This window comes from Schistocerca nitens, chromosome 5 (genome assembly GCF_023898315.1).
Source record: "Schistocerca nitens isolate TAMUIC-IGC-003100 chromosome 5, iqSchNite1.1, whole genome shotgun sequence".
NCBI classification, from domain to species: Eukaryota; Metazoa; Arthropoda; class Insecta; order Orthoptera; family Acrididae; genus Schistocerca; species Schistocerca nitens.
Window position 1 is genome coordinate 557,510,365 of NC_064618.1, and position 25,879 is coordinate 557,536,243.

Here is a 25,879-nt window from a genome sequence, read left to right on the forward strand (position 1 = left end):
CTATTCCGGGAATATTGCTTAACTGGCTACTAACCGGAGATTGTACAGCCAGATCTGAACTGAACAAATAGCGGGTTCGAAACACGCGTCTCGCACTAGATTTGCGGGGATCTGCTGTCCACACGCTATAATTTGCCTTTGCAGACGTGGTTGATACCGAAAGATTTGAACAATTTTGTTCAAATGACTAACTCCGACTATCCGTTTCGCGCACATCTCAAATGTACACATGTCTTTTGTGCATACGCAGTGATATGTCTGCGCAGATATTATGTGTTAAAGCATTTGCGCAGACCGTTCGTAGAGTGTGTACGTGCCTTACACCCGTTGTATTAATGTTGGTGACACTGCAAATGACATGTGTGCAATGTTACAACTAAAATAAACGGCGGTATTTAGAAGGTAGTGGAGCTATGACACTTGTTTGTGTAGGTTATAACGATTTTCACATGTGTCATCCCGAAAATAGTCGTCTCTGGAAGAAATCATCAGTTGCTGTTGCATCATGTCAGCTGCTAAAGACATTTACAATTTTAGTGCAATACAAAAGAGAGGGAACACGGAGAGTATCACACCTCATAAAGTAGCCGTCGTGCTTCTGGTACGGGAGTTTTGTCTGCTGAAAGTAAAAGGTAGGATAAAGTAAAATCAAGTTAATTACAAGATTATCATACTAAGAAACCTGTGAAACTAAGGAAATAGAAATAATTATGTTGCAGGATATAGTAGTATTGTTTGCGTTTCCACAGTTTGTCTTTATTGCACTGTCGCGGTGAGAGTCACCTCAACCAATTATTGTGGGGGGGGGGGGGGGGGGGGGGGAGAGAGAGAGGGAGTCAAACACAACCAACGACTTCTAAGACCATACGAGGAAATTAACTATTATCTTAATAGGATTCAACTCTTTCTCCATCTATTCTGATTTACGTTTTCCGTGATTTTTGTAAATTGAATCTGACAAATACGGAGACCATCTGTCGTCTACCAGTTTAACACAAGTGTATACGTTTATTTTATTTATTTTTCGTCCTTATTTTTTTGTTATTATAGTGAATACGTCAGAGTATGCATGACAGAATTTTTCAACTGTTTGTAAGATTTAGAATGTACACCATATAAATAAATTTCCATACATAGCCAACATACACAAAGTAGTATCATAAAATACATATATAGCATCTTTAGACGATTTTACATGGAATTTGTTGAAGAATCTCTTTTTTAAGGATTTTGTGTACTTGCATCTAAGAACTCTCAATTGTAACAACAGGCTGACACCAGGTAACATTTTAGGTTTTGTTTGAAAGGAGACAATGCTTTTATGTTCTTTATAGGCCCTACTGTGTGGGTCTTAAAATACACACCCAGCTATTGAGGATCTTTGTCATTGAAGTCTGTCTGTTATAGTTATTTTTACACATTTTTTTACAATTATATATATTTTCGTTCAGAAAAACTGTGCAGTTTATTTTTAAGAATATAATTGTTTCATATATGTACAGAGCAGGCAGTATTAGTATTTGTAATTTGTTAAATGTATTTATATTTATTATTATCTGCATTGGTTTCCTATGTCATGAAACTGTCCACCATCAATCCCATAAACTTGGTACAACGCACTTCTGAAATACTTGAGTCGCCAAGCTCGATATCAAGATCATCTGCTTTGACTGCACTATTTGCTTGTAGCCTCATGAAAGTTGTTTTACTTTAATTTGTAAAAAGGTTGCACTCTTCCCCCAAAAAATATATTTGTGCCCAATCCATTTGTAAACATGTCTTCATTTACTAGGTCTTTCGCAGATTCACTGGTGACTTTAGAGATGTGTTATTGGCATTAATGTTTGTTTCGTTATCAGCTTCTGACATATCATTTGCAAATGGAATAAACAGTGATGGTCCCTATACCGGAACTTGTGGTACACCATGTTTTACTTCTTTGAATGTTGAAAGCACAGTTTCCAATCTGTTGAGTATTTATACTGCACATTGTTGTCTATTTTTCGATAAAGGTCTTGATATTATTAGGCTATTATTATTTGCTCTGCGTTATATACGGTTAAATTTTTCTAAAAGAAGACTGTGACACACATGATCAAATGTCTTTGGTAGGTTGAGGACTAGACTACAAACTTGTTTCTGTTTTTTCAAAGCAAATACTACATATGCTGTGAAATCTGCAGCTGCTTTCTTTGTGGGTTGACCTTTCCTGAAACGATGTGGTGCATCTTTATTATGTTCTGTTTACTCATGAAATTTAATGACTATTTCTGCAATTTTAGACAGCAGTTTTAATAGTAATACTTGTAGTTGCCACGATTCCCTTTGTCTCCATCTTTATGTACGAGAATTAATTTTCTTTAGGCAATTTGGAAATACTTGTATCCTTTCTCCGGCATATCACTTATAAGGCACTTGGGAGGTTCTGTTAGGATTTAGGAAATAGCCTACACTTAATATTTTAGGAGGTATGCCATCCAATTACTCTGAATTTTGCAAATACATATCTCGGGTTTGCTGCCAGATCATAGGTTTTTTTTTTTTTTTTTTTATTATATTTGACTTAAACCTCAACAGTTGACGAGAGGAACATATCATCTGTTACCTTTACGAAGCTGTTTGTATGTTTCAGTTTCAGAGCAGCCTATCCACTATATGAGTGTAATACTGACTGAGAATCCTCCATACTTCATGTGGATTATTTCCTTATGTTCTATTATTAAAAATATTTTTAGACCTACATGTTATTTTTTTCTCTTGTGTTAAGCTGACAAATCATACATCATTAGAAAATTATCCTTAGATGACTAAATTACTAAGTCTACTGAGCTACCAACAAGATCCTGTATAATTTCGTACAAATGTGTAAAAAGTTAGCCTCAAGCAAACATCAAAGAAATAAGAGTACGAAGAAGGTATGTCATGCAACAGTTATGAGAGAGAATATATGAATTGGGAAGCATGACTGTTTAACCATTGCTTGTGTGAGGCTCAATGACTGTACCAGTGATTTTCTTTCTTGAACAAGGTGTTTTTAATAAAGAACCATGTGATGTTTGAGTGTGTTTAGATGATAGACATCAGTCTCTATTCTAGTTGTGTGTGAATGGTAATATCTGCTGTAGGAACTCATTCTTTATGATATTGCGTATGGTGGAATTTTGGCTGATTTACTTTGGGAATTGATGTGACTAGTTTTTCAGTAGCAATTGCTGAAAACCATTTATTGAGATAATCTCATTTTCAAGATATCAAATGTTATGACACACAGATGGTACCGCGTAACATAAAAAACTGCATTTGTTGTAAGTTTTCTGAAGCATCTCACCATTAACAGTGTTAGAAGTTTAAGCCAGTCCTTTGCACTCATAGTGGTAGGTCACTGTGCTGTGAGCTTTTGCTGGCAAGGGAATGTGAGACAGTGCATAAGCAGTTATTAGAGTGAGGATGGAATAGATAATAACTTGCTTTTACAATGTGGTTTCAGGATTGTACTTGGTCCAGCCATCCTGCCGTATTTTTTTCCCATTCTTTTTGTGAATCACAATAGATCATGGCATTGTTATGGCCATCTTTGTTGCCCATTGTACTTCATTAACCAAATATTTATTTTGTAAGATTAGTAATTATTCTCATTGTTGTTGTTGTGGTCTTCAGTCCAGAGACTGGATTGCTGCAGCACTCCATGCTACACTAACCTGTACAAGTCTCTTCATCCCCAAGTAACTACTGCAACCTACATCCTTCTGAATCTGTTTAGTGTATTCATACCTTGGTCTCCCTCTACGATTTTTTCAACCTCCACGCTTCCCTCCAATACTAAATTGATGATCCCTTGATGCCACAGAATGTGTCCTGCCAACCAATCCCTTCTTCTAGTCAAGTTGTGCCACAAATTCCTCTTCTCCCCAATTCTATTCAGTACCTCCTCATTAGTTACATGATCTACTTATCTAACCTTCAGCATTCTTCTGTAGCACCACATTTTGAAGGCTTTTATTCTCTTCTTGTCTAAACTATTTATCGTCCATGTTTCACTTCCATACATGGCTATTCTCCATACAGATACTTTCAGGAAAGGCTTCCTGACATTTAAATCTATACTTGATGTTAACAAATTTCTCTTCTTCAGAAACGCTTTCCTTGCCATTGCCAGTCTACATTTTATGTCCTCCATACTTCGACCATCATCAGTTATTTTGCTCCCCAAATTATGTGTGATAGCCATCCCAAAAAGCTATATCTCAAGTTGTTGTAGAATACTAATAGTATTTAGGGAAAAATAAAAATATTAGTTTGTCTGTGTTTGGAGGGTGCTCTGCTCCATAGATGTGTACTGAATTAATGAGCACCTAGTCCTGTTGCTAAAAATGTCTTTTGCTCTAGTTACTAGTTTTGGCTTTTATACTGAAGCAGTTTTCAGATTCTGCTACAAAATGCTGCAGTATCAAAGCTGAAACAGTTTGGGGTGTAGAAATAAAGAACTCTTTAGCATTTGGAGCAGATATTCATTAATTAAAGCAAAACTGCCTCATTACAGTGGTGGACATTAATCTACATGTCTGCTCAAAATGTTAAGTGCTGTATCTGCAAATTCGAGGGGGGACCCAAAAGTAACCGGAATCATAATGCTGCACATCGTGTACTTGTAGTAGCAGGTTGTGCCGCCAGAGAGCTGTAGTAGGAGCTCTGCTGAGTCATTCTGCCATGCGGTGTCACCCAACAGTGAGAAGTGTGGTTTCTTTGGGAGTTCTTTGAGTGTGCGTTACAGTGCAGACGTGACACGAGGAAATGGCTAGTTCTTACAAACAACGTGCGTCAGTGAAGTTTTGTTTCTTGCTCGGCAAGAAAGCAGCAGAAACTGTTGCGATGATTCAGACAGCCTACAAAGACCATGCTCTTAGTAAAACGCAAGTGTACGAATGGTTTTCTCAGTTTAAAAAGGGAGAAATGGTGGTTGGAGATCAGCCCCATTCTGGTCGACCTTCAACTGCTCGAATTGAACACAACATCAACAAAATTCATGATCTCATCCATGAAGATCGACGCAGGACAATCGACCAACTCGAGAACTTGTCCGGGTTGTCCTGGAGCTCAATTCAGCACATCTTGACCATCGATTTGGGGATGTGAAGCGTGGCAACAAAATTCGTGCCAAAGCTTCTTACCGGAAATCAAAGGGATCGTCACGTTCAAGCCTGTCTCGAAATGAAGGATGTGTTCAAAGATGATCCACATTTTCTCAACATAATCATTACAGGTGATGAGTCATGGTGCTATGGGTACGATCCAGAAAGTAAACAACAGTCATCACAACGGAAGTCACCTGGCTCACCTCGATCAAAAAAAGCTCGACAAGTGAAATCAAATGTGAAAACGATGTTTATCTGTTTTTTTTTTTTGACATCAAAGCGATCGTACACTCTGAATTTGTCCCTGAAAACCAGACAGTAAACCAACAATTCTATTTGGAGGTTATGAAACGGCTTCGCAGAAGTTTGTTGCGAAACCTTCCGGCTTTGTGGGATTCTGGCGTGTGGTTCCTGCATCACAACAATGCTCCCGCACACACAGTTCTCAGCATTTGCCAGTTTTTGGCCTCAATGAAGATGACTACCTAGACCCACGTGCCCTATTCGCCGGGTTTAGCACCCTCAGACTTTTTTCTATTCCCGAGGATGAAAAGAGACTTGAGAGGGAAGCGTTTTGCGGATGTGGAAGACGTAAAACGCAATGTAATGAAAGCACTAGCAGGTATCAAAGAGGACGAATTTAAAAGGTGCTTCGAACACTGGAATGAACGTTTGGACAAGTGTATTAATGCTAATGGAGAGTATTTCAAAGGAGATTAAGGTTGTATTTGAAAACAATAAAGTATATGCTTTCTAGAAAGAAATTCTGGTTATTTTTGGGTCCCCCCTCATATGTGATCTGTACCTTAGCTCATTCAAAAAAATCAGTAACACAATGTTATAATCGCTATATTGTTTACGGCATTTCTCGCATGTTTCCTATGTCACTGGTCAAAGCCGACGACTTGTATTATACATTCCTCTGTATCCCTCCCCATGCTGTGTAGGGTGATAAGACATAGCTACCTAAGTCTCCCCACCTTTAAATGCTGGCTATGTGAGGTCATTAGTTTTGTGAGAAGGGCTCTTGGAGTAATGCACTGGAAGGTCAGCTGGTCCCTAGATTGAGCTATGATGTTCATGTCACTGGATACCACAGGCCATTCCATTTGGCTGATTCCTGACTTCTGGACCATGTTTAAAATGTGTTAGGGAGGATGGTCATGCATTAGCGTTATGAAGGATGAAATCTTCTCTGTTGAAATTTTAACTGTAGGGCTGTACAATAGGGTGGAGGGCCCTATACTGACACTACACAGCTCTCAAATTGCCTTTCATAGTGATAAGAGGCGTCCAACATCTGTACACAAAATGACGCAGAACACAACTGACTCACTTCCCTATTGAACCTGTGAGACAGCATGCTTCAGATGTGAATTAGTAGCATGCCATCTCCACACTCTTCTGTGACAATCTTCAGGTGTCAGGTAAACCTTGGAGAGAACCTGGCACCATTGATCTACATTACATTTCATGTGTTCCCTTGCACACCCCTTTTGTGCCCACGGGGCTTTTGTTCGTATTGGATACCTGAGGCCAAATTGATAGTGTGGATATGGTTACATACTAGGTTACGTACTATCTAGGCCCACACAGCGCACCCACTTACCTCAAAAATACTGCACACGATGTAGTTGCATTGCCCTTGGAGTGTGTATGAGCCATTATTTGTAGGTTATGCTAGTCTGTTGGTACTTGTTACTGCAGATGACCACTTAGGCTTATCTTCAGTCATTCAGTATCTCATCATACCAACTGAATGTTAGATTCATGTTGCTGTGGTGTACAGAAGTTCAATGGGCTGCATCCCATGTTTACAACCCTTCTTGCTGTAAAGTGATAAAATATGCACAGTGTAAGCTTGTTGTGACCTCTGAGGCAAGTTGACAAACTGAACACGTTACAGAAGCCACAGTGCCAAATTTGTCAGTGGAGACATACTGAGCTGTACCGAACTGCACTAAGGACACATGTTTGCTTTTAACAATGTAGGAAAAGATAGATTGCTACTTACCATAAAGAAGACATGTTATAAGTTGTAGACAGGCACAATTAAGGTACCCACACAAAGCATTCAGCCATAGTTTTCATCAGCAAAAGCGAGACACACACCATTCATACATACAAGAAAGCACAGATCATGCACATGACTGCCAGCTGTGCAGTTCAGGCCAGAACGCAGCCACCATTTCGGATGGAAGCAGCAATCTGGAGGGGTGGGGAAGGGAAAGGGATAGTAGTTTATGGGTGGATGGTTGGGGGGCATGGGGAGACGAATGCTGTCTGGTGGGGTGTGCAAGGACTAGAATGCTAAAAGGTGCAGCATCAAGAGGTTCTGGGCCAGAGAGGTGAGGAAAAAAAGGAGCAAAAAAAGGAAAGGAGTGGGGAAAGATGGCAGGCTGCATTGGCAGAGGGTGGGAGATGAGAATGAGGGGGAGATGATAAGACAAAGAGGGTGGAAACTGTTGGGTGAGGGTATGGGGACAATATGTTATTGTAAGTTGGTGACGGGATAATTAGGGGAGCGGTGAATGTGTTGTAAGGATAACTTCTATCTGCGCAGTTTGGAAAAGCTGGTGGTACAAGTTAGGATCCAGATGGCTCGGGTAGTGAAGCAGCCGTTGAAATCGAGCATCTTATGCTTAGCTGCATGATGTGCCACAAAGTGGTCTACTCAGCATTTGCTATGCACATGCGTCTTGGAAGGATCTGTGGTTCTCGGTGACAGTTAACTATCCACAATTCACTGAATCCGTTCTTAAACGATAGAGAAACAATTAAAATCGCTTAAAAGAGGAAAGGCTGCTAGACCTGATGGGATACCAGTTCGATTTTACACAGAGTACGCGAAGGAACTTGCCCCCCTTCCTGCAGCGGTGTACCGTAGGTCTCTAGAAGAGCGTAGCGTTCCAAAGGATTGGAAAAGGGCACAAGTCATCCCCGTTTTCAAGAAGGGACGTCGAACGGATGTGCAAAACTATAGACCTATATCTCTAACGTCGATCAGTTGTAGAATTTTGGAACACGTATTATGTTCGAGTATAATGACTTTTCTGGAGACTAGGAATCTACTCTGTAGGAATCAGCATGGATTTTGAAAAAGACGGTCCTGTGAAACCCAGCTCGCACTATTCGTCCACGAGACTCAGAGGGCCATAGTCACGGGTTCACAGGTAGATGCAGTGTTTCTTGACTTCCGCAAGGCGTTCGATACAGTTCCCCACAGTCGTTTAATGAACAAAGTAAGAGCATATGGACTATCAGACCAATTGTGTGATTGGATTGAAGAGATCCTAGATAACAGAATGCAGCATGTCATTCCCAATGGAGAGAAGTCTTCCGAAGTGAGAGTGATTTCAGGTGTGCCGCAGGGGAGTGTCATAGGACTGTTGCTATTCACAAATACATAAATGACCTTGTGGATGACATCGGAAGTTCACTGAGGCTTGTTGCAGATGATGCTGTGGTGTATTCAGAGGTTGTAACAATGGAAAATTGTAGTGAAATGCAGGATGATCTACAGCGAATTGACGCATGGTGCAGGGAATGGCAATTGAATCTCAATGTAGACAAGTGTAATGTGCTGCGAATACATAGAAAGATACATCTCTTATCATTTGGCTACAAAATTACAGGTCAGCAACTGGAAGCAGTTAATTCCATAAATTATCTGGGAGTATGCGTTAGGAGTGATTTAAAATGGAATGATCATATAAAGTTGATCATTGGTAAAGCAGATGCCAGACTGAGATTCATTGGAGGAATCCTAAAGAAATGCAATCCGAAAACAAAGGAAGTAGGTTACAGTACGCTTGTTCGTCCACTGCTTGAATACTGCTCAGCAGTGTGGGATCCGTACCAGATAGGGTTGATAGAAGAGATAGAGAAGATCCAACGGAGAGCAGCGCGCTTCGTTACAGGATCATTTAGTAATTGCGAAATCGTTATGGAGATGATAGATAAACTCCAGTGGAAGACTCTGCAAGAGAGACGCTCAGTAGCTCGGTACGGGCTTTTGTTAAAGTTTCAAGAACATACCTTCACCAAAGAGTCAAGCAGTATATTGCTCCCTCCTACGTATATCTCGCGAAGAGACCATGAGGATAAAATCAGAGAGATTAGAGCCCACACAGAAGCATACTGACAATCCTTCTTTCCACGAACAATAAGAGACTGGAATAGAAGGGAGAACTGATAGAGGTACTCAAGGTACCCTCTGCCACACACCGTCAGGTGGCTTGCGGAGTATGGATGTAGATGTAGACAGAGGCTGGGATGACGAAGTTATTCTTCAGTGGTATGCTTCTCCTACATTCCACTACAAGATCCATGGGTTGATGCATGGCATGACGCATAACATTTACCTTTCTAGCGCTGACCGCTGGAATGATCACTTCATCCAGCACACATAGTATCCACACACTCCCCCCCTGCGGGTCCGGGGGTAAGAATAGGCCCGCGGTATTCCTGCCTGTCGTAAGAGGGGACTAAAAGGAGTCTCCAACATTTCGGCCTTACTGTGATGATCCCCTAAGGGGTTTGACCACTACATTTCAAAATTTTCCGTTAGTGCATACCATTTGGGAAGGACGCCTTATGTGGTGCATCTTAAATCCATCTTGCCCTAAGATCTGGCACACCCGATATTGTCATGGAGTTGGACTTACACAAGCTTCCGGCCACATCAGTTGCAGTGTGTTGCGGGTAGCATACATTCCCTCCATTGTGCACCTCCATCTTCGCCCTCGTGATATACATGGATATTAGACACCCGACATCTAGCACGGTAGCCAGTCCGTTGTGGTGGGGTCGTCATGTACCCTCTTGGTGGTAGCCCCCTGACTACACAGGGATCGCACTACTGATGCCTGAGCTGCTACCTCCCCATGTATGCCGAGGAGTAGATGCGTATCCTTCTGGGGCATCAGGACCCCCGGCAAAGGCCATCCTGCCAGGTGGTCTTTGCTGTGGCTGGGTGACGCCCATGGCGAGAGCCCCTTGTCGGAGTGGGTGGCATCAGGGCGGATGACCTGCAATGAAGTGTGGTACATCATCTCTCGCTGGTGAGCCTCCACCAGCAGTCTCTAAACGATCAAGGTCTAACCTCAATGGCAAGAAATATAATCAGAGATCATTTCCCTCCCTGGCCTCTCCATGGGAGGAACGTATGGCTAAAGACGGCAGTGCAGATTATTCAACCGGTACCTCGCCTGTCCGCGAGTTGATGGTGAATCATTTATGTCGACGAAGCCTCAGTTTTTTGTGGAGCATTTAGAGGACAAGGTCGGGGAGTTGGAGAGCTTGTCCAAAATGCACTCTGGGTCAGTTCTAATCAAAACAGCATCCTCTGCCCAGTCACGGAGGTTGCTCGCTTGTGACAAGTTGAGGGATGTTTCCATTACCATCACGCCGCATAAGAGTTTAAACATGGTCCAGGGTATTATATTCCACAGGGATCTTCTTCTGCAGTCAGATGATGAACTATGCGCCAACCTAGAATGACGAGGTGTTCACTTCGTCCGGCTTGTCCATCGGGGTTCGAGCGATAATCAGGTAGCCACTGGTGCCTTCATCTTGGCTTTTGAGGGTGATGTCTTACCCAAAAAGGTCAAGGGGATGGTTTACTGCTGTGATGTGAAGCTATATATCCATTCTCTGATGCGGTGTTTTAAATGCTGGAAGTTTGGGCATATGTCATCCCGATGTACTTCCGGCATCACGTGTCGAGATTGTGGACATCCTTCGCATCCCAATACTCCATGTGCCCCGCCTCCCATCTGTGTTAACTGTGGAGAACACCATTCCCCGTGCTCGCCGGACTGTAGGGTATTCCTGAAATAACGGAAGATCATGGAATATAAGACCCTGGACCGCCTGACCTACAATGAAGCTAAGCGGAAATATGAGAGGCTCCATTCTGTGCCAATGACATCAACCTACGCCGCTGCTGCTACAACGGTTCTCCCATCTCCCATGTCGTCACGACGGTTGGCTCTATGATCCGTCAGAATCTACCTGCCCCCTTGATTGTGGGGAGCACTTCACTCCCTGTTGCTCCTGCTCGATCTACTTCAGGAGCAACACCCCCCCCCCTCCCCCCCCCCCCTCTCAACCGTCGGGGACATCAGTTCCCACTTCCCAGCCAGAGAAGCCTAAGACTTCTTTGGCTCCTCTCACCAGGAAGGGGTCCCTTGGGGACCTCCCTTCGCAAGTTCAGGCCAGTGGATAAGTGGACACCTGCCAGTGGCTGAAGCAACCATAGGTCGCTGGTTGTAGGGCTTCATGGTCCTCGTCCGTCACTGAGACTGACCCGGTGAAGCCCTCCCAGCCGGAACCACCGAAGGCTCAACGCGAAAAGCAGAAAAAGAAAAAGGCTCCCAAGAATCCAGCCATATCGGTGGCACCCATCCCACCGCTTCCTACAACCTCAGCGTCTGAGGATGAGGTGGAGATTCTGGCATCTGCTGAGGACCTGGATCTCGCCGTACCCTCGGATGCAATGGATGTCACTCGCACGGGTACTGAATCGGTGGCAGCCAGTGACCCAGTGGCGTAATCTGCCTCCCCAGTCCCTTCATGCCTTTGTCAGCCATGGACAGTCATCCTCCAGTGGAACTGCGGCGGATTCTTCCACCATCTTGCTGAGCTCCGACAACTTCTCAGCCTTCACCCTTTCTTCTGCATTGCTCTTCAAGAAACTTGGTTTCCAGCGATGCGAACTCCTGCCCTCCGTGGCTATCGGGGTTATTATAAGAACCAGGCAGCTTATGAACGGGTATCTGGTGGCGTCTGCATCTATGTCCTTCACTCTCTTCACAGTGGGTCTGTCCCTCTACATACAACTTTAGAGGCTGTCGCTGTATGGGTGTGGACGCCTCAGGCTGTTACAGTCTGCAGTCTGTATCTTCCACCAGATGGTGATGTCCCGCAGCATGTCCTGGCTGCGCTGATAGTCCATTTGCCGCTAGCTTTCCTGTTACTGGGCGACTTCAATGCCCATAACCCTCTGTGGGGTGGATCAGTGGCAACGGGCAGAGGCAGCACCATTGAGCATGTATTGGCACAGCTCTACCTTTCCATTTTAAATGATGGTACCTTCACACATTTCAGTGTGGTGCATGGCACGTACTCAGCCATCAGCCTTTCAATCTGCAGCCCTAGCCTCTTACCGTGTGTCCAATGGAGTGTGCATGACGACCTGTGTGGTAGTGACCACTTTCCAATCTTTCTGTCACTGCCACGGCGTCACTCTTCTGGGTGCCCCAGCAGATGGGCTATGAATAAGGCTGACTGGGACTTGTTCTCCTCCATTGCCGCTATTGAGCCTCTTTCTAATGAAGCCATTGATGCGGTGGTTCACTCGGTCACCAACGGCATCGTTACTGCCGCAGAATCTGCCATTCCCCATTCTTCTGGGTCCCCTCGGTGGGGGACTGTGCCTTGGTGGTTGCCTGCGATCGCTGAGGCGATTAAAGATCGCAGGCGGGTGCTCCAGCGTCACAAGCAGCATCCCTCATTAGAAAACCTCATCGCCTTTAAACGGCTCCGTGCGCGGGCCCGCCGCATCATTCGCCAACGCAAGCAGGAGTGTTGGGAATGGTATGTCTCCACCATTGGCCTCCGAATCTCTCCATCGCAGGTTTGGGCCAAGATTAGGCGCCTCTATTGCTATCGGATCCCTGTCAGCATCCCTGTGTTGTCACTGAATGGAGCATAATTGCAAACCGCTTAGCAGACCCAGTTTGTTGTCAGTTCCACTTCTGTGAATTACCCACTGGCCTTCCGCTCCATTAAAGAGCGGTTGGAACATCAGAGCCTTTTGTTTCACACCTGCCATCCTGAATCCTACGATGTTCCATTCAGTGAGTGCGAATTCCACAGTGCCCTAGCCGCTTGCCCTGATACAGCTCCCGGGTCAGATCGCATCCACTGTCAGATGCTGAAACACCTCTCAGTGGACTGCCAGCAACGCCTCCTCGTCCTTTACAACTGTATCTGGGTCGGTGGTGAGTTTCCGTCGCAGTGGCGGGAAAGCATTGTTATCCCTGTTTTGAAACCTGGCAAGAACCCATTGGTGGTGGACAGCTACCACACCATTAGCCTCACCAATGTTCTTTGCAAGTTGCCTGAATGCATGGTGAGCCAGCAGTTGAGTTGGGTACTCGAGTCTCGGGGCCTTCTGGCTCTGTCTCAGGGTGGGTTCCGTGAAGGCCGCTCTGCTGCCGACAAAATGGTGATACTGGAGTCAGCCATCCGTACGGTCTTTGCCCGCCGTCAGCACCTCGTCGCTGTCTTTTTTGACATGCAGAAGGCATACGATACGACATGGCACCATCACATCCTCTCTACGCTTCATGGTTGGGCAGCTTAAGCAGATGTGTTGGCGGCATCTTAATGCTCTGCGATGCTTGAGCCACATCAGCTGGGGCGCCGACTGATCTACCCTCTTAAGCCTCTACCAGGCATTAATCCAGTCCCGTCTGGATTATGGGAGCCTGGCTTATGGTTCAGCATTCCCTTCAGCATTGCGGGTGCTGGACGCAATCCTTCACAGCGGGATCCGACTTGCCACTGGTGCTTTCTGGACCAGCCCTGTGAACAACATACTTGTGGAGGCAGGTGTCCATCCACTGCGGTTACGGTGCCAACGTTTAGTGGCCGCTTATGCTACACATGTTTGTAGCTTGCTCGGGCATCCTAATTATCGTCTCCTGTTCCCTCAGGCGGTCGTCCATCTCCCAGAACGTCAGCCCCGGTTGGGTTGTACGATCGCAGTCCACATCAGAGAGCTTCTCTCCGGGGTTGGGGTTTTCCTTCTTCCACCTCCTTTCCGGGCCCCCCTGCATACACCTCCGTGGTGTGTGCCCCGCCCTTGCCTTCGGCTTGAATTGGCACAGAGCCCGAAGGACTCACTCCCTCTGGAGGCCTTCTGCTGCCGCTTTCTTTCCATCCTTGCCACGTATCAGGGCTCTGGCGTTGTTTACACTGATGGTTCGATGGTTGCTGGTCGTGTCGGTTATGCTCTCACTCTAGGGGACCATTACGAATAACACTCATTGTCGGCTGACTAGCGTTTTCACTGCTGAGCTGGTCGCCATCTTTCGTGCCCTAGAGTATATCCGCTCCTGCTCAGGTGAGTCCTTAGTTATCTGTAGCGACTCCCTGAGCGGTTTACGAGCTATTGACCAGTGTTTCCCTCGCTCTCGTCTCGTCTGGTGATGGCTGTCCAGGAGTCCCTCCATACTCTTGCCCGTTGCGGCCCCTCTGTGGTCTTTGTGTGGACCCCTGGTCATGTCGGCATCCCGGGCAATGAACATGTTGACCGCCTGGCCAAACAGGCCACCAGTGAACCAACTCTGGACATCGGCCTCCCGGAGACTGATTTGCGAGCAGTCTTACGCCGCAAAGTTTTCGTGCTTTGGGACGCTGAATGGTGCGATCTGACCAAACCTAATAAACTCCGTGCTGTCAAGGAGACGATGACTGTGTGGCGGTCAGCCATGTGAGCGACTTGCAGGGATTCAGTAGTCCTTTGTCAGCTCCGCATTGGCCACACCCAGCTGATGCACAGATATTTACTGCGCCGTGAGGACCCGCCTCTGTCGCGGCTTTGATGGTGGTCCACATTTTGTTGGCCTGTCCCCTTTTAGCTGTGCTCAGGCAGACATTTGCGCTGCCTGATACGCTCCCTGCCCTTCTAACAGATGACACTGCCTTGGCAGGCTTAGTTTTAGGTTTTATTCGGGCTGGGGGCTTTTATCACTTAATCTAAGTGTTCGTATTTTTTGTGTTGATTCTGGCCCTTGGCCTACGATTTTAGTCTTGAGTTTTTAGTGTGTTTCTCAGTGGTTGGCTTTTCCTTTTTTGTCTCTATGCTCGGCCAACCACTGTCACACTATGTGTGATTTTAATTTCTTTTCTGGTCTCTAAGTCTTTCTTGTCCTGTGTCATCTGTTGTCTTCTCCATTGTTCGTTTTTATTCTGTGTGGGTGTTTGATGTTTTGGAGAAAGGGATCGATGACCGTAGCAGTCTGGTCCCTTCAATCCCACAAACCAACCAACCGCCACACACTCGGATGCGCATCTTCCTGTACACAGTATCTCATCTCATCTCGCCTAGCGTAATCTTCGAGTGACCACAATCTACGGTATAATTGCTTGAGAAGCTTTCAAAAAGTCTCATCCGAGAATGATGTCATGACTACACTCCTGTAAAACAATGAATTCTAAGGGCTGTGTATGGCCATTTATAGCCACGCGAATGACACATCTTCCTGTAGGTTTCACATATTTCCCATGAGCCACCTTCAGCAGAGATGTTTTGTTGTCGACGAATACGGTTTTCTGCCACTGGCGACAGTACTTCTCCGAAATGACTGAATATGATGCTCCAGAGGCCACAAGAGCTTGGGCTGGTCAGCCATCCATGAGGATATCGACGTAGTTTCCCATCATTTTTGTAGTGATAGACGGCGATGGCCTCACCTCCAAGGAAGGTCGCACACTTTAGTTTTCCTGGTTGCAGTTAGGTGATCGGCTGGAGCTTCTAAACGGCTATGGACACCTTGATTGACATGTTGAGGAGCGTCCTCTCCAGCGGCTAGATTGTGGTGATGGTGAACTACGTCATCCTGCACCCACATCTTCTTGTTCATCTTCATCGTCACAGAGTTGGCGTCGGTTAAGATCGGCCTGCTGTCTTCTGGCGCTGGTGTCATCAAATATCTGCCGCCTTTCTTCACAGTAGTGCACCACATGTCCCGATCGTCCACAGAGGAAACATACTGGTTGGTTATCCTGGGTCCTCCAGATGTCAATCTTCCTTGATGCACAAACATGTTCCTCATGCGGCATTTTAGGAACGTAACTCTGCCTGGGTCTCGACTTTTTCACCGATTTAAAGGGAATTGAAGGACGAGAGATTGGGTTCAATATCTGTTCCACTTCCTCCCTTATGACCTCTTGAAGCGTCTCTTTTTGCTCGCCGTGCAATCCAAGTGCTTTCTGAACTTCCTCTCTCACTATCTGACAAAGAACACTTGTGAAATCAGTTTTTTCCTCCATCACAGACATCGATACGACGTTTGGAAGCAGTTCCAACTTCTTGTGTGTAATTCTTTTTTGATGCATTGTCCCAATATACTGGCACCATTTTATGATGTCGTCTGCTGTCAAAACCACCTTCAGGAATAGGGCTTGATACATGTCCTCAGCAACACTCTTCATGACATGTGCAACATTATCTTCCCCCTTCATTCAAGGATCCACTATTTTACACAGCTCCAATACGTCTTGAATGTAGGATGCTGTCGTTTCTCCTGGATGCTGTGCCCTGCACTTTAATTTATCTTCAGCCCTGCACGTCTGTCGTGTGTCACCGAAATACTTGCACAGTTCCACCTGGAATACTTCCCAGCTTGTGAACTTTTCCTCGTTCTTCTCAAAACATTACTTGGCAGTGCCCTCCAAGTAGAAAAATACGTTAGCCAAACACACGGTGTCATCCCATTTGTTCAATTTGGCTATACGCTCATATACCTTCATCCACTTGTTTGGATCTCGGCCATCGTCACCAGAGAACCCAGAAGGATGTCTCGTGTGGTGGCACGCAGTTGCTGTCATTGTGACGTCCTCTTCTTCTTCTGTCTCCCATAGACTGCGATCTGTTGAATGTGGTTCGAACTCTGGTTTCTTGCCACATAACCAGCAGCTTTGTTGTGGCCTTATGGGAGCCACTGTGTCGTCAGTAATGTGCGGTATCACAAGTTAAAATGTCCAGCGTCTCCACCAGAATAATGTCACGTAGAGAAAGACGTAAGTAGATGAATGAAGAACACGAACTTCACTTAACGAAGGTTTATTCAGCACTTGCACATACAAGAGCGTGGAGCGAACTGCCTGTGGCCATAACATGTACGATATATATACAGCTACAGAACATTCCAGTACAATGATTCTTGCCATTTGTGGATACTTCTAGAATGTATTCGAACCAAAAACAGAAGTTAAAATTGTACAGTCCAGGTGAGTTTTGAACTCACGACCCTCCATGCAACAATCTAGTATCATAACCACTACACTATGGCGACTGTGCTACTCAGCTTCTTCTGCGACAATATAAACTGTCACTTACCTGTGTGAAGATTTTCTAGGAAGTGTTTATTTGTGGACTTGTATTAATATTCAGCACTGCTTCAATTCACAAAGCTGGCTTAAACAGTACAACTTTAACCCATGAGACAGGATTGCGATTTTCAATGTTTCTGACACAAAGATTAATGTCCTATAGCCATCTAATTGCATTCAGCGAGATTCTGAGATTCAACCTCTGCACAGGAACTGCACTGCCTCAAACTGATTTCTAGTAATGTATGCCAATAATTTCCACAGACAAAATGGGAACATCAAAAGGTCAAACAGTATGCAAAAGGTGATATATGTTTGACACTGTGTCAATCTTTTGGGGGTCATCTAAATGTTATATTATTGCTGAAGACTCAAGTTTGTCAAGATCACTAGTAATTCTTTTATTAGTATGAACCATTTTGGCAGATCTACACTGTCATCATCAGATCGGAAGGTTACAAAAACAAACATCAAAAGTGAAAGTGGCTCAGACACTCACAGTTTCATATAACCACTGTGTACAATACCACAACATTAGAATGTACCTTGCAACATTATTAGATAAACATGCTTTTTACAACACTGATAGTCGTATTATGTTATTTGAGATCTGTGATTTAAAATATTACGTAAATAGGATTAAAAATATTTTAATGAGGTTGGGGCGAAGACATAAATGGAGTGTAGTATGTTTATTGATATTTATTGATTATCGGACACCACTATGTAAATAACCGTATATTTACTTATTTGTGAAAATATTACACTGTCAAAGTCACCATTGTGGTGTCAAGTGATTAGTGTATACTGAGACATCAGCACTTTGATTGTATGTTTTAATTGTGTGGTATTTTGTTTGTGACATGCTGCTGTTCCCTACCACTTTTTGTTATAGTTTAATACAGCATCACTATGTGCCTTTCAGTGTTGTAAAAAACCTCTTCATCTAATAATGTCACAAAGTACGTTCTAATGTTGCAGTAGTGTACACAGTGGTTTTATGAAGTCATGTGTGTTTGAGCCATCTTCACTTGCGATGTTTATTTTGTAACTTACACATTCAATGACAGCATGGGCCTGTCAAAACCAGTAATAAAAGGAATTGATAGCAATCTTGGCAGACTTGATTTTCAAGAATGACATTCGCAAAAGCACTACACTTAAAATTTACATGGAAATAAATTTAATTTATTGTTTCCAGTTAGACCTATTCAGATCAGTCACTTTCATTAAGCACCACCTCCAGTGAGGTAATACGGTTCCTGGAGAGGGTTCCTTCCGCTCGCAGACAGAACAATGGAAAAACGATCTATAAGCTTCTGTATGAGCTCTAATGTCTCTAGTCTTTGCAGTCCTTACACGGAATGTGTGTTGGCGACAGGATAGTTCTGCAGTTACCCGCCAATACCATTTCTCTAAATTTTGTTAAGAGTTGTGTGAAAAGAACGCCAGCTTCCTCCCCAAGATTCCCAGTTGAACTCGTGAACCATCTCTGTAATAATGATGATTTGATTAAACTTGCAGGTAATAAATCTAGCAGCATGCATTTGAATAGCTTCAATGTCTGTCTGTAATCTGACATAGTGGGGATTCCAAGCATTTGAGCAGTACCTGAGAATGGGTTGCACTAGTGTTGTATACGTGGTCTCCTTCAGAGATGAACCACACTTTCCTAAAACTCTCCCAGTAAACGGATGTCGACTATTTGCCTTGCCTACTAATGTCTAGACATGCTTGTTCCATTTCAGATCACTTAGCAGCATTATGCTTAGATACAGAGTCGCCCAGAAATATGTATACACTCTTTGCCAGGCTCTATCGAGATATCGATATTGTCATTCGGTTTCAGTTAAGAGTCTGTTTTAGTGTGGTCTTTGGCTCAACACGTTAGTACTTTCATCTCGGTATTGAGAAAACAAGGTGGCTGGAGTGTGCTTGATATTCGAGCAATGAAAATGTATTGTGAAGTGGTTTTTCAAGTTTGATAATGCCGTTGAAATGCAACATCGGTGGAGGTGGGAGTTTGGAACAGAACTGCCAACCCGCCTTAACAATAAAAAAGAACCGCCAACCCGCCTTAACAATAAAAATGCATGACTGACAAGTTTGAATTGCATGGAATGATTTGGGATATTCACAAAGGAAGACAGCATACAGCTACAAGTTCTGCTTCGTCGGTTCTTGTGTTAGAAGTGTATGCTAATTCTCCATAGAAGTCTGTTACACAATGTGCATGTGAAGTGGCGGTTAGCAGTACAAGTGTAAGAAGAACTCTGAAAGCTGCAAAGTGGAAAGTTTACATTCCACAATTACTGCATGCAATTCATGATGATGATGATCCTGATCATCAAATGCAATTTTGTGAATGGTATCAGCAAATGGTAACTGATGACAAACAATTTGTGACGAAGGCAGTGTGGAGTGACGGGGCACAATTTAAACTTAATCGAACTGTGAATTGGCATAACAGTGTACTGGACACCAGAAAATCTGCATGTTTATGTGAATAAAGTGGTCAATCTACCAGGGTTCATGTGTGGTGTGGACTGTCGTCTAGGGGCTTAGTGGGACTCTTTTTCTTTGATGCTACTGGCACCGGAGAAGCATACCTGAAAATGTTAGGCACATCAATTTTTCCAGGTGTATGTGAGCTTTATGGAGCTGGTGAAGAGGTCTTGTACCAACAGGACGGGGCACCGCCACATTACCACCTAGCCATACAAACTTTCCTGTATGACAATTATCTGGGGCATTGATTTGGTTGAAGAAGGCCCATTAAGTTCTTCCCTCCACAGTCGCCAGGACTAACACCTATGGACTTTTACTTTTGGGGGACTGTTCATAAGCCATGCACGTTGGAGGAACTATGCCAGGAGATTACAGTGACATGCGCAGCGATCTCCACTGTAACATTGACTGACATAGTTGCGGTGACCACTCGTCGTTCTTTTATGTATAGAGCCACCAACGGTGAACATTTTGAATGTTTAAAGTAACCCTGTGCTAAACTGTGCACTCAATGAAGTTACAATCCCATGCACATAGCATTATCAGCAAACAGTTCCAGCTTGTTGCTCACACTATCAGTCAGATCATTTATGTATATAGAGAACAAGAGCGGTCATATCACACTTCCTTGGGGCATTCGTGACAGTCTTTATGTATGATGAGCATGCACTGTCCAGGACAATGTGCTGGGCTCTATTCCATAAAGTCTTCAAACCACTCACATATTTGGGAATCTAATATGTATGCTTGGACCTTTGTTAAGTCTGCAGGGGGCACTGTGTCAAATGCTTTCTGGAAATCGAGAAATATGGAATCTGTCTTTTGCCCATCATCCATGATTCGCAGGATATCATGTGATAAAGAGGCAAGCTGAGAATTGCTCAACAGTGCTCTCTGTGTTGGTAATGTATGGCTTTTCTTCAGGAGAAGGGCAAAGCAAAGATGTTCCAAACAAAATCTTCAGGGTTGGGAAAAGAACCACCGTAGTTTAATAGCTGCATTAGAAAACTGCTATGTAAGCAAATAGGACTTCTTCATGGACTCAAGGGAAGTCAAAACCTAGCTGATAAACGAAAGATCAGTTAAGTGAAAATGAACATAATGAGAGCAATGAGGGAAGCATTCAATGAATATGAAAGTGAAATTTTTGTTAGCCAAACATTAAAAGCCCTAAGAGGTTTTGGCCTTATGTAAAATCACCAAGTGCTTCATAATCCTTTATTAATTCACTCAGTGACCATAGTGGCACCTATACAGAAGATAAGAGAAAAGGCTGAAAAAGTGAATTCGGTCTTCCAAAATTCTTTCATTATATAAGATCACAACGTGTTTCCTCCTTTCAATCATTGTACAAACATCAAAATGGCAGATACTGAGACAGCTAAGCATGGAATAGAAAAGCAACTGCAGTCACTTAGTAGTGGAAAGGCGTTAGGATCAGATAAGTTACGAAATAGCTTGGTCACTTTCTAGAAGTAGTTTATGATAGTTCACTAGAGCAAAGAAGTATACCTAGTGTCTGGAAAAAAAGCAAGAGTCATTCTCATTTTCATGAAGGGTTGTTGGACAGATGCAAATACGAAGGTTGGAACTTAAATAGTGGTAGCTATTTATTCACAACTGATACAAAAGAGTTAAATGTTTGCACCTGTTACTGCCCTTTAGTCACCAGCATTGTGTAGAATCCATTGCCAGTGAAGTGGAAGGCATAGTATACCGTTAGCAGAGCCTGTTCTGTTGATGGTGTGAATGGAGCGGTCTACTGACTGTCGAATCTCTGGAACAGGTCTGAAGCGAATGCCACGATGTGGTTCCTTCATCTTTGTAATCAAATCAAAGGCTCAAGGGCTAAAGTCGTATTACTGTTTGTTTTTGGAGCATCACCTATGACCAGCTTTGCAAAAGAAGCAGTGACACTTTCTGCACAACCCACTCATGATTTTGCACGACAATGTGCAGGTGCATACAGCCCAAGCTGTGGCTGCTCTGTTCGGATGATGGGACTGGGAAGTACTGTACCATCCACCGTACTCCCTGGACTTAAGTCCTTTTCACTTTGATTTCATTCCAAAGATGGAGGAACCACTTCGTGGCATTTGCTTCAGAACTGTTCCAAAGATTCGACAGGCAGTAGACCGCTCCATTCGCAGTATCAACAGAACAGGCTCTGCTAACAGTATACTACGTCTTCCACATTGCTGGCAACAGGTTCAACACAATGTTGGTGACTACTTTGAAGGACAGTAACAGGTGCAAACATGTAACTCTTTTGTAAAGGTTGTGAATAAATAGTTGCCACTATTTAAGTTCCAACCCTCATAATTATAGGCTGATATTATCAATCTGTTGTAGAATTGTGAAATATGTTTTATACTCAGGAATTACTTGTATGACATCCTTGAGGAATGAAAAGCTCTTCTATAAAAATAAACATGGAATCCGCGAACAGAGATATTGCGAAAGTCAGCTCGCTGGGTCATCTGTGAAATCCATAGTGGTATAGACAGTGATGCTGAGTTTGATGCATTGAATTTAGGAAGGCATTTGACACAATCCCGCACTGCTGTTCAGTGAAAAAAAATTATAAGTTTACTAAGTGTTGGACAAGATTTGCTGCTGGATTCACATCGCTAATAACGGAACAGAATCTACAGACATAAAGGAAATTTCTGGAGCACCCCATGAAAGTTTCATAAGACTGTTAATGTGTACAATGTACATACGACCTAGTAAAAAACATTGAAAGCTCCTTAAGACTGTTCGCATATTATACCGTTGTGTATAAGAAAGTACCAATTCCAGAAGACAGTATCAATTTGCAAAATGACCTGCAGAGGATTGGTGAATGGTGGAGGGTCTGGCAATTGACCCCAAAAATAAATAAATATAGCATACTGCCCATACATATGAAAATAAATAAACTTTGTTACAACTATACTATTGATGACAAATTTCTGGAAACAGTATCTACCATAAAATATCTAGGAATAACTGTCCATAGCAGACTTATGTGGAGGACCATATAAAACAAAAACTGAAAGCAGATGCCCAACTGTGATTCATACGAAAAATCATAAGGAAATGTAACTTATCCATGAAGAAAGACCCATACAAGGCAGTTGTTTGGCTGATTCTTGAGTATTGTTCATCAGTTTGGGATGCTTACAAGGTAGGACTGATACAAGAGACAAAGGTGATCCAAGGAAGAACAGTGTGTTTCATCACAAAATCTTTTAGTCTATGCAAGAACATTCTGGAGATGCTCAAAAAATTCCTATAGGAGATCCTACAAAGGAGGTTTTGTGCATCACAAAGAGGTTTACTGTCAAAATTTTGAGAGAGCACTTTCCAGGAAGAGTCAGATGAAATATTACTTCCTCCCACATACATCTCACGAAATGACCATGATAAAAAAATTAGAGAAATTAGAGCTAATACAGAGGCTTATTAAGAATCATTATTGCCACGAGCCATTCGTGAGTGGAACAGGGAGGGGGGGGGGGGGGGTCAGTGAGTGGCACCAGAAGTATCCTCCACCGTCCACCGCACACCATGAGGTGACTTGGGGAGTGTGATGTTGATGTAGATCTGTTATGACAGTATGGGGCGCCATTGGTTAACGTAGTCGGTAATGTGGACAGTAAGCATTACATTTGCGATATATTAAGTGTAGTTCTCTGCACTGTCTTCGAGCACTCGGTGACATTGTCTTTCAACAAGATAGCACACAATGGCTGGTTGTCCAGGCCTATCTTGAGACAAGCAATGTTTGATTGTTGGCCTGGCCAGCACATTGTCGATATCCCTCACCCATTGAAAACATGTGGTCATGGGTTTCTGAGAGACTGTCATCACCACTTGACAGCTGCTGTGATAGATAAACTCTGGCATAGTTGACACTGTATGGACTAGTGTACCTGTAGCCATCATTTGAGCTCAGTTTGACTTTATTCCCAACTGGATCAAAGGTGTTGTTGCTGCCAGAGTTTCAGCCCTGTGTACAAAATTTCACACCGTGTATACCCCCAAATCACATGCATATTTATTCACGTGTGCTTCCTACTACAGTGTACACACAATAAGTAAAATTTATTTATTTGCCATTCTTCCTGGTGTTGCAGTTTTAATGACTACAAGTTTATATACAAGTAACACAATATAGTGACAATTTATAAATGACTGTGAGAAACTCTTGTATGAAATAAAGGGTATGTGCCATGTGCCACAAGATTTGAAAAAATTCTGTTTTGTTCTACATTTTTCAGTCCTGTGGGAAACTTTTTGAAAATGAAACCTCCCAATTCTGACACCCTTTCAGTGCAATGATTGTTATCCAAGTGTAAATCCTTTGTGTATTATTTACTGAATTAATGCTTCAATTTCCATTGAATTCTTTGATATTATTCATCACAAATCCTAAGAGTTTGAGTTCTGAGATACTTGAACAGTGACCCTTATGGTGGTACTGAATTGATGCTTTAACCTGTCCGTACCGTCTGCTTCTCTTTCCTGAGAGATGTCCGCCACAGTACATAATGGTAAAAATGTGCAAATTAAACAAGCTTTCGCATTTTAGTGCTTCATTTTGGGGCTTATTCTTCTAATGATGCCAAATATGATACAGTGTAGCATCCCCAGAGTTTAAATTCAGTGACTTTGGTGATTATTTATTCACCACAGTAACATTTTGCAGAAATTGTCTGCACTGTGATTTTTTATAGTTGTGCAACAATCTGTTCTCTGTGAGCCATCTGTCTCTCTGTCTTCGTCTCTTTCCTTCCAGTTTCATCTCTGTGTGTTCTCCTGAGTCCTCTTCTCCTCCATTCTCTTAACACACCCATACCATCTCAGCCTTGACTTCTGTACCTCCTCCTGTAACCTTCATTAACTCTCTGACCCTCTCATTTCTTAACCTGTCTATCTTTGTCACTCCAATACTGTTCCTCAATAATTTCATCTCACTAACTTGTGAGAAGTGGAAGAATGCGTCTGGAAGAAAGGAGAAGACTGGACCAAGGTGAAGATGGAGAGATGGCGGCAAGACAGAAGACAGTGGAGAGGCTTATGCTCTAAACAGACCCGGCCATTTGCCAAGTAATATGCAATTTAATACTACATTTTTGCAGTAAAACTTGTCATTTGCAAAAAGGAAAACAATTGCATTATATGTCATATTTAATTTCATATCATTGATATGTGAAGAAACCTTATGACAGTGCTTAACACAGTACATCAAAATTAGTTTTTTATTTATTTTACTGACATTGGATGACATCCTTCCATTTTGTTGTGAAAGGAACCATTGGTGATCTTTTCTATAATTTCATAACAGGAAGATGGAAAAAACAACAGAAATAAACGAGTGGGGGAGAAAAGTAGAAGCATTTCGGAAGAGTGTCAGAAGCCTGATATGGAGCAAGGACACACTATGTTCCGGTCCAGACACATGCATCTGAAACCTGGGTTATGAAAGGAAGAGAAAAAAGCAAAGTACAAGTTAGTGAGATGAAATTATTGAGGAACAGTATTGGAGTGACAAAGATAGACAGGTTAAGAAATGAGAGGGTCAGAGAGTTAATGAAGGTTACAGGAGGAGGTACAGAAGTCAAGGCTGAGATGGTATGGGTGTGTTAAGAGAATGGAGGAGAAGAGGACTCAGGAGAACACACAGAGATGAAACTGGAAGGAAAGAGACGAAGACAGAGAGACAGATGGCTGAAAGGAGTGGAAGAATGCGTCTGGAAGAAAGGAGAAGACTGGACCAAGGTGAAGATGGAGAGATGGCGGCAAGACAGAAGACAGTGGAGAGGCTTATGCTCTAAACAGACCCGGCCAGAAGCTGGAAACTGTCAGAGATGATGATGATGATGATGATGATGATGATGATGATGTACCTGAAACAAAAAATACTGGAAGTCTCAGAATATATTATTTGTACACATAGGTGTCTGGGAATGTAAGCCTATAAAAGTTCATATTTGCCCTTTACCAATAAATTTTGATTTATTTTTAGATTTTGATTTATCTATTGACAGGTAGTGGATATTAAGTATTTGGTACAACTCTGGTTCACCTTGGGTAGGTTTATTCTTCAGCAGAAGAGACATAATGAC

General features: G+C 43.2%; 1 protein-coding gene across 1 annotated transcript in view; it reads left to right on the top strand.

Moving 5' to 3' along the window:
* Positions 1–365: 365 nt before the first annotated feature.
* LOC126259677 (anaphase-promoting complex subunit 5) overlaps positions 366–25,879 on the top strand; it is a 150,916-nt gene continuing 125,402 nt past the window's right edge. Inside the window, exon 1 of the mRNA XM_049956630.1 lies at positions 366–632. Within this exon, the coding sequence (XP_049812587.1) occupies positions 506–632 (127 nt within the window). The 5' untranslated portion in view covers positions 366–505. The remainder of the gene's footprint in view (positions 633–25,879) is intronic.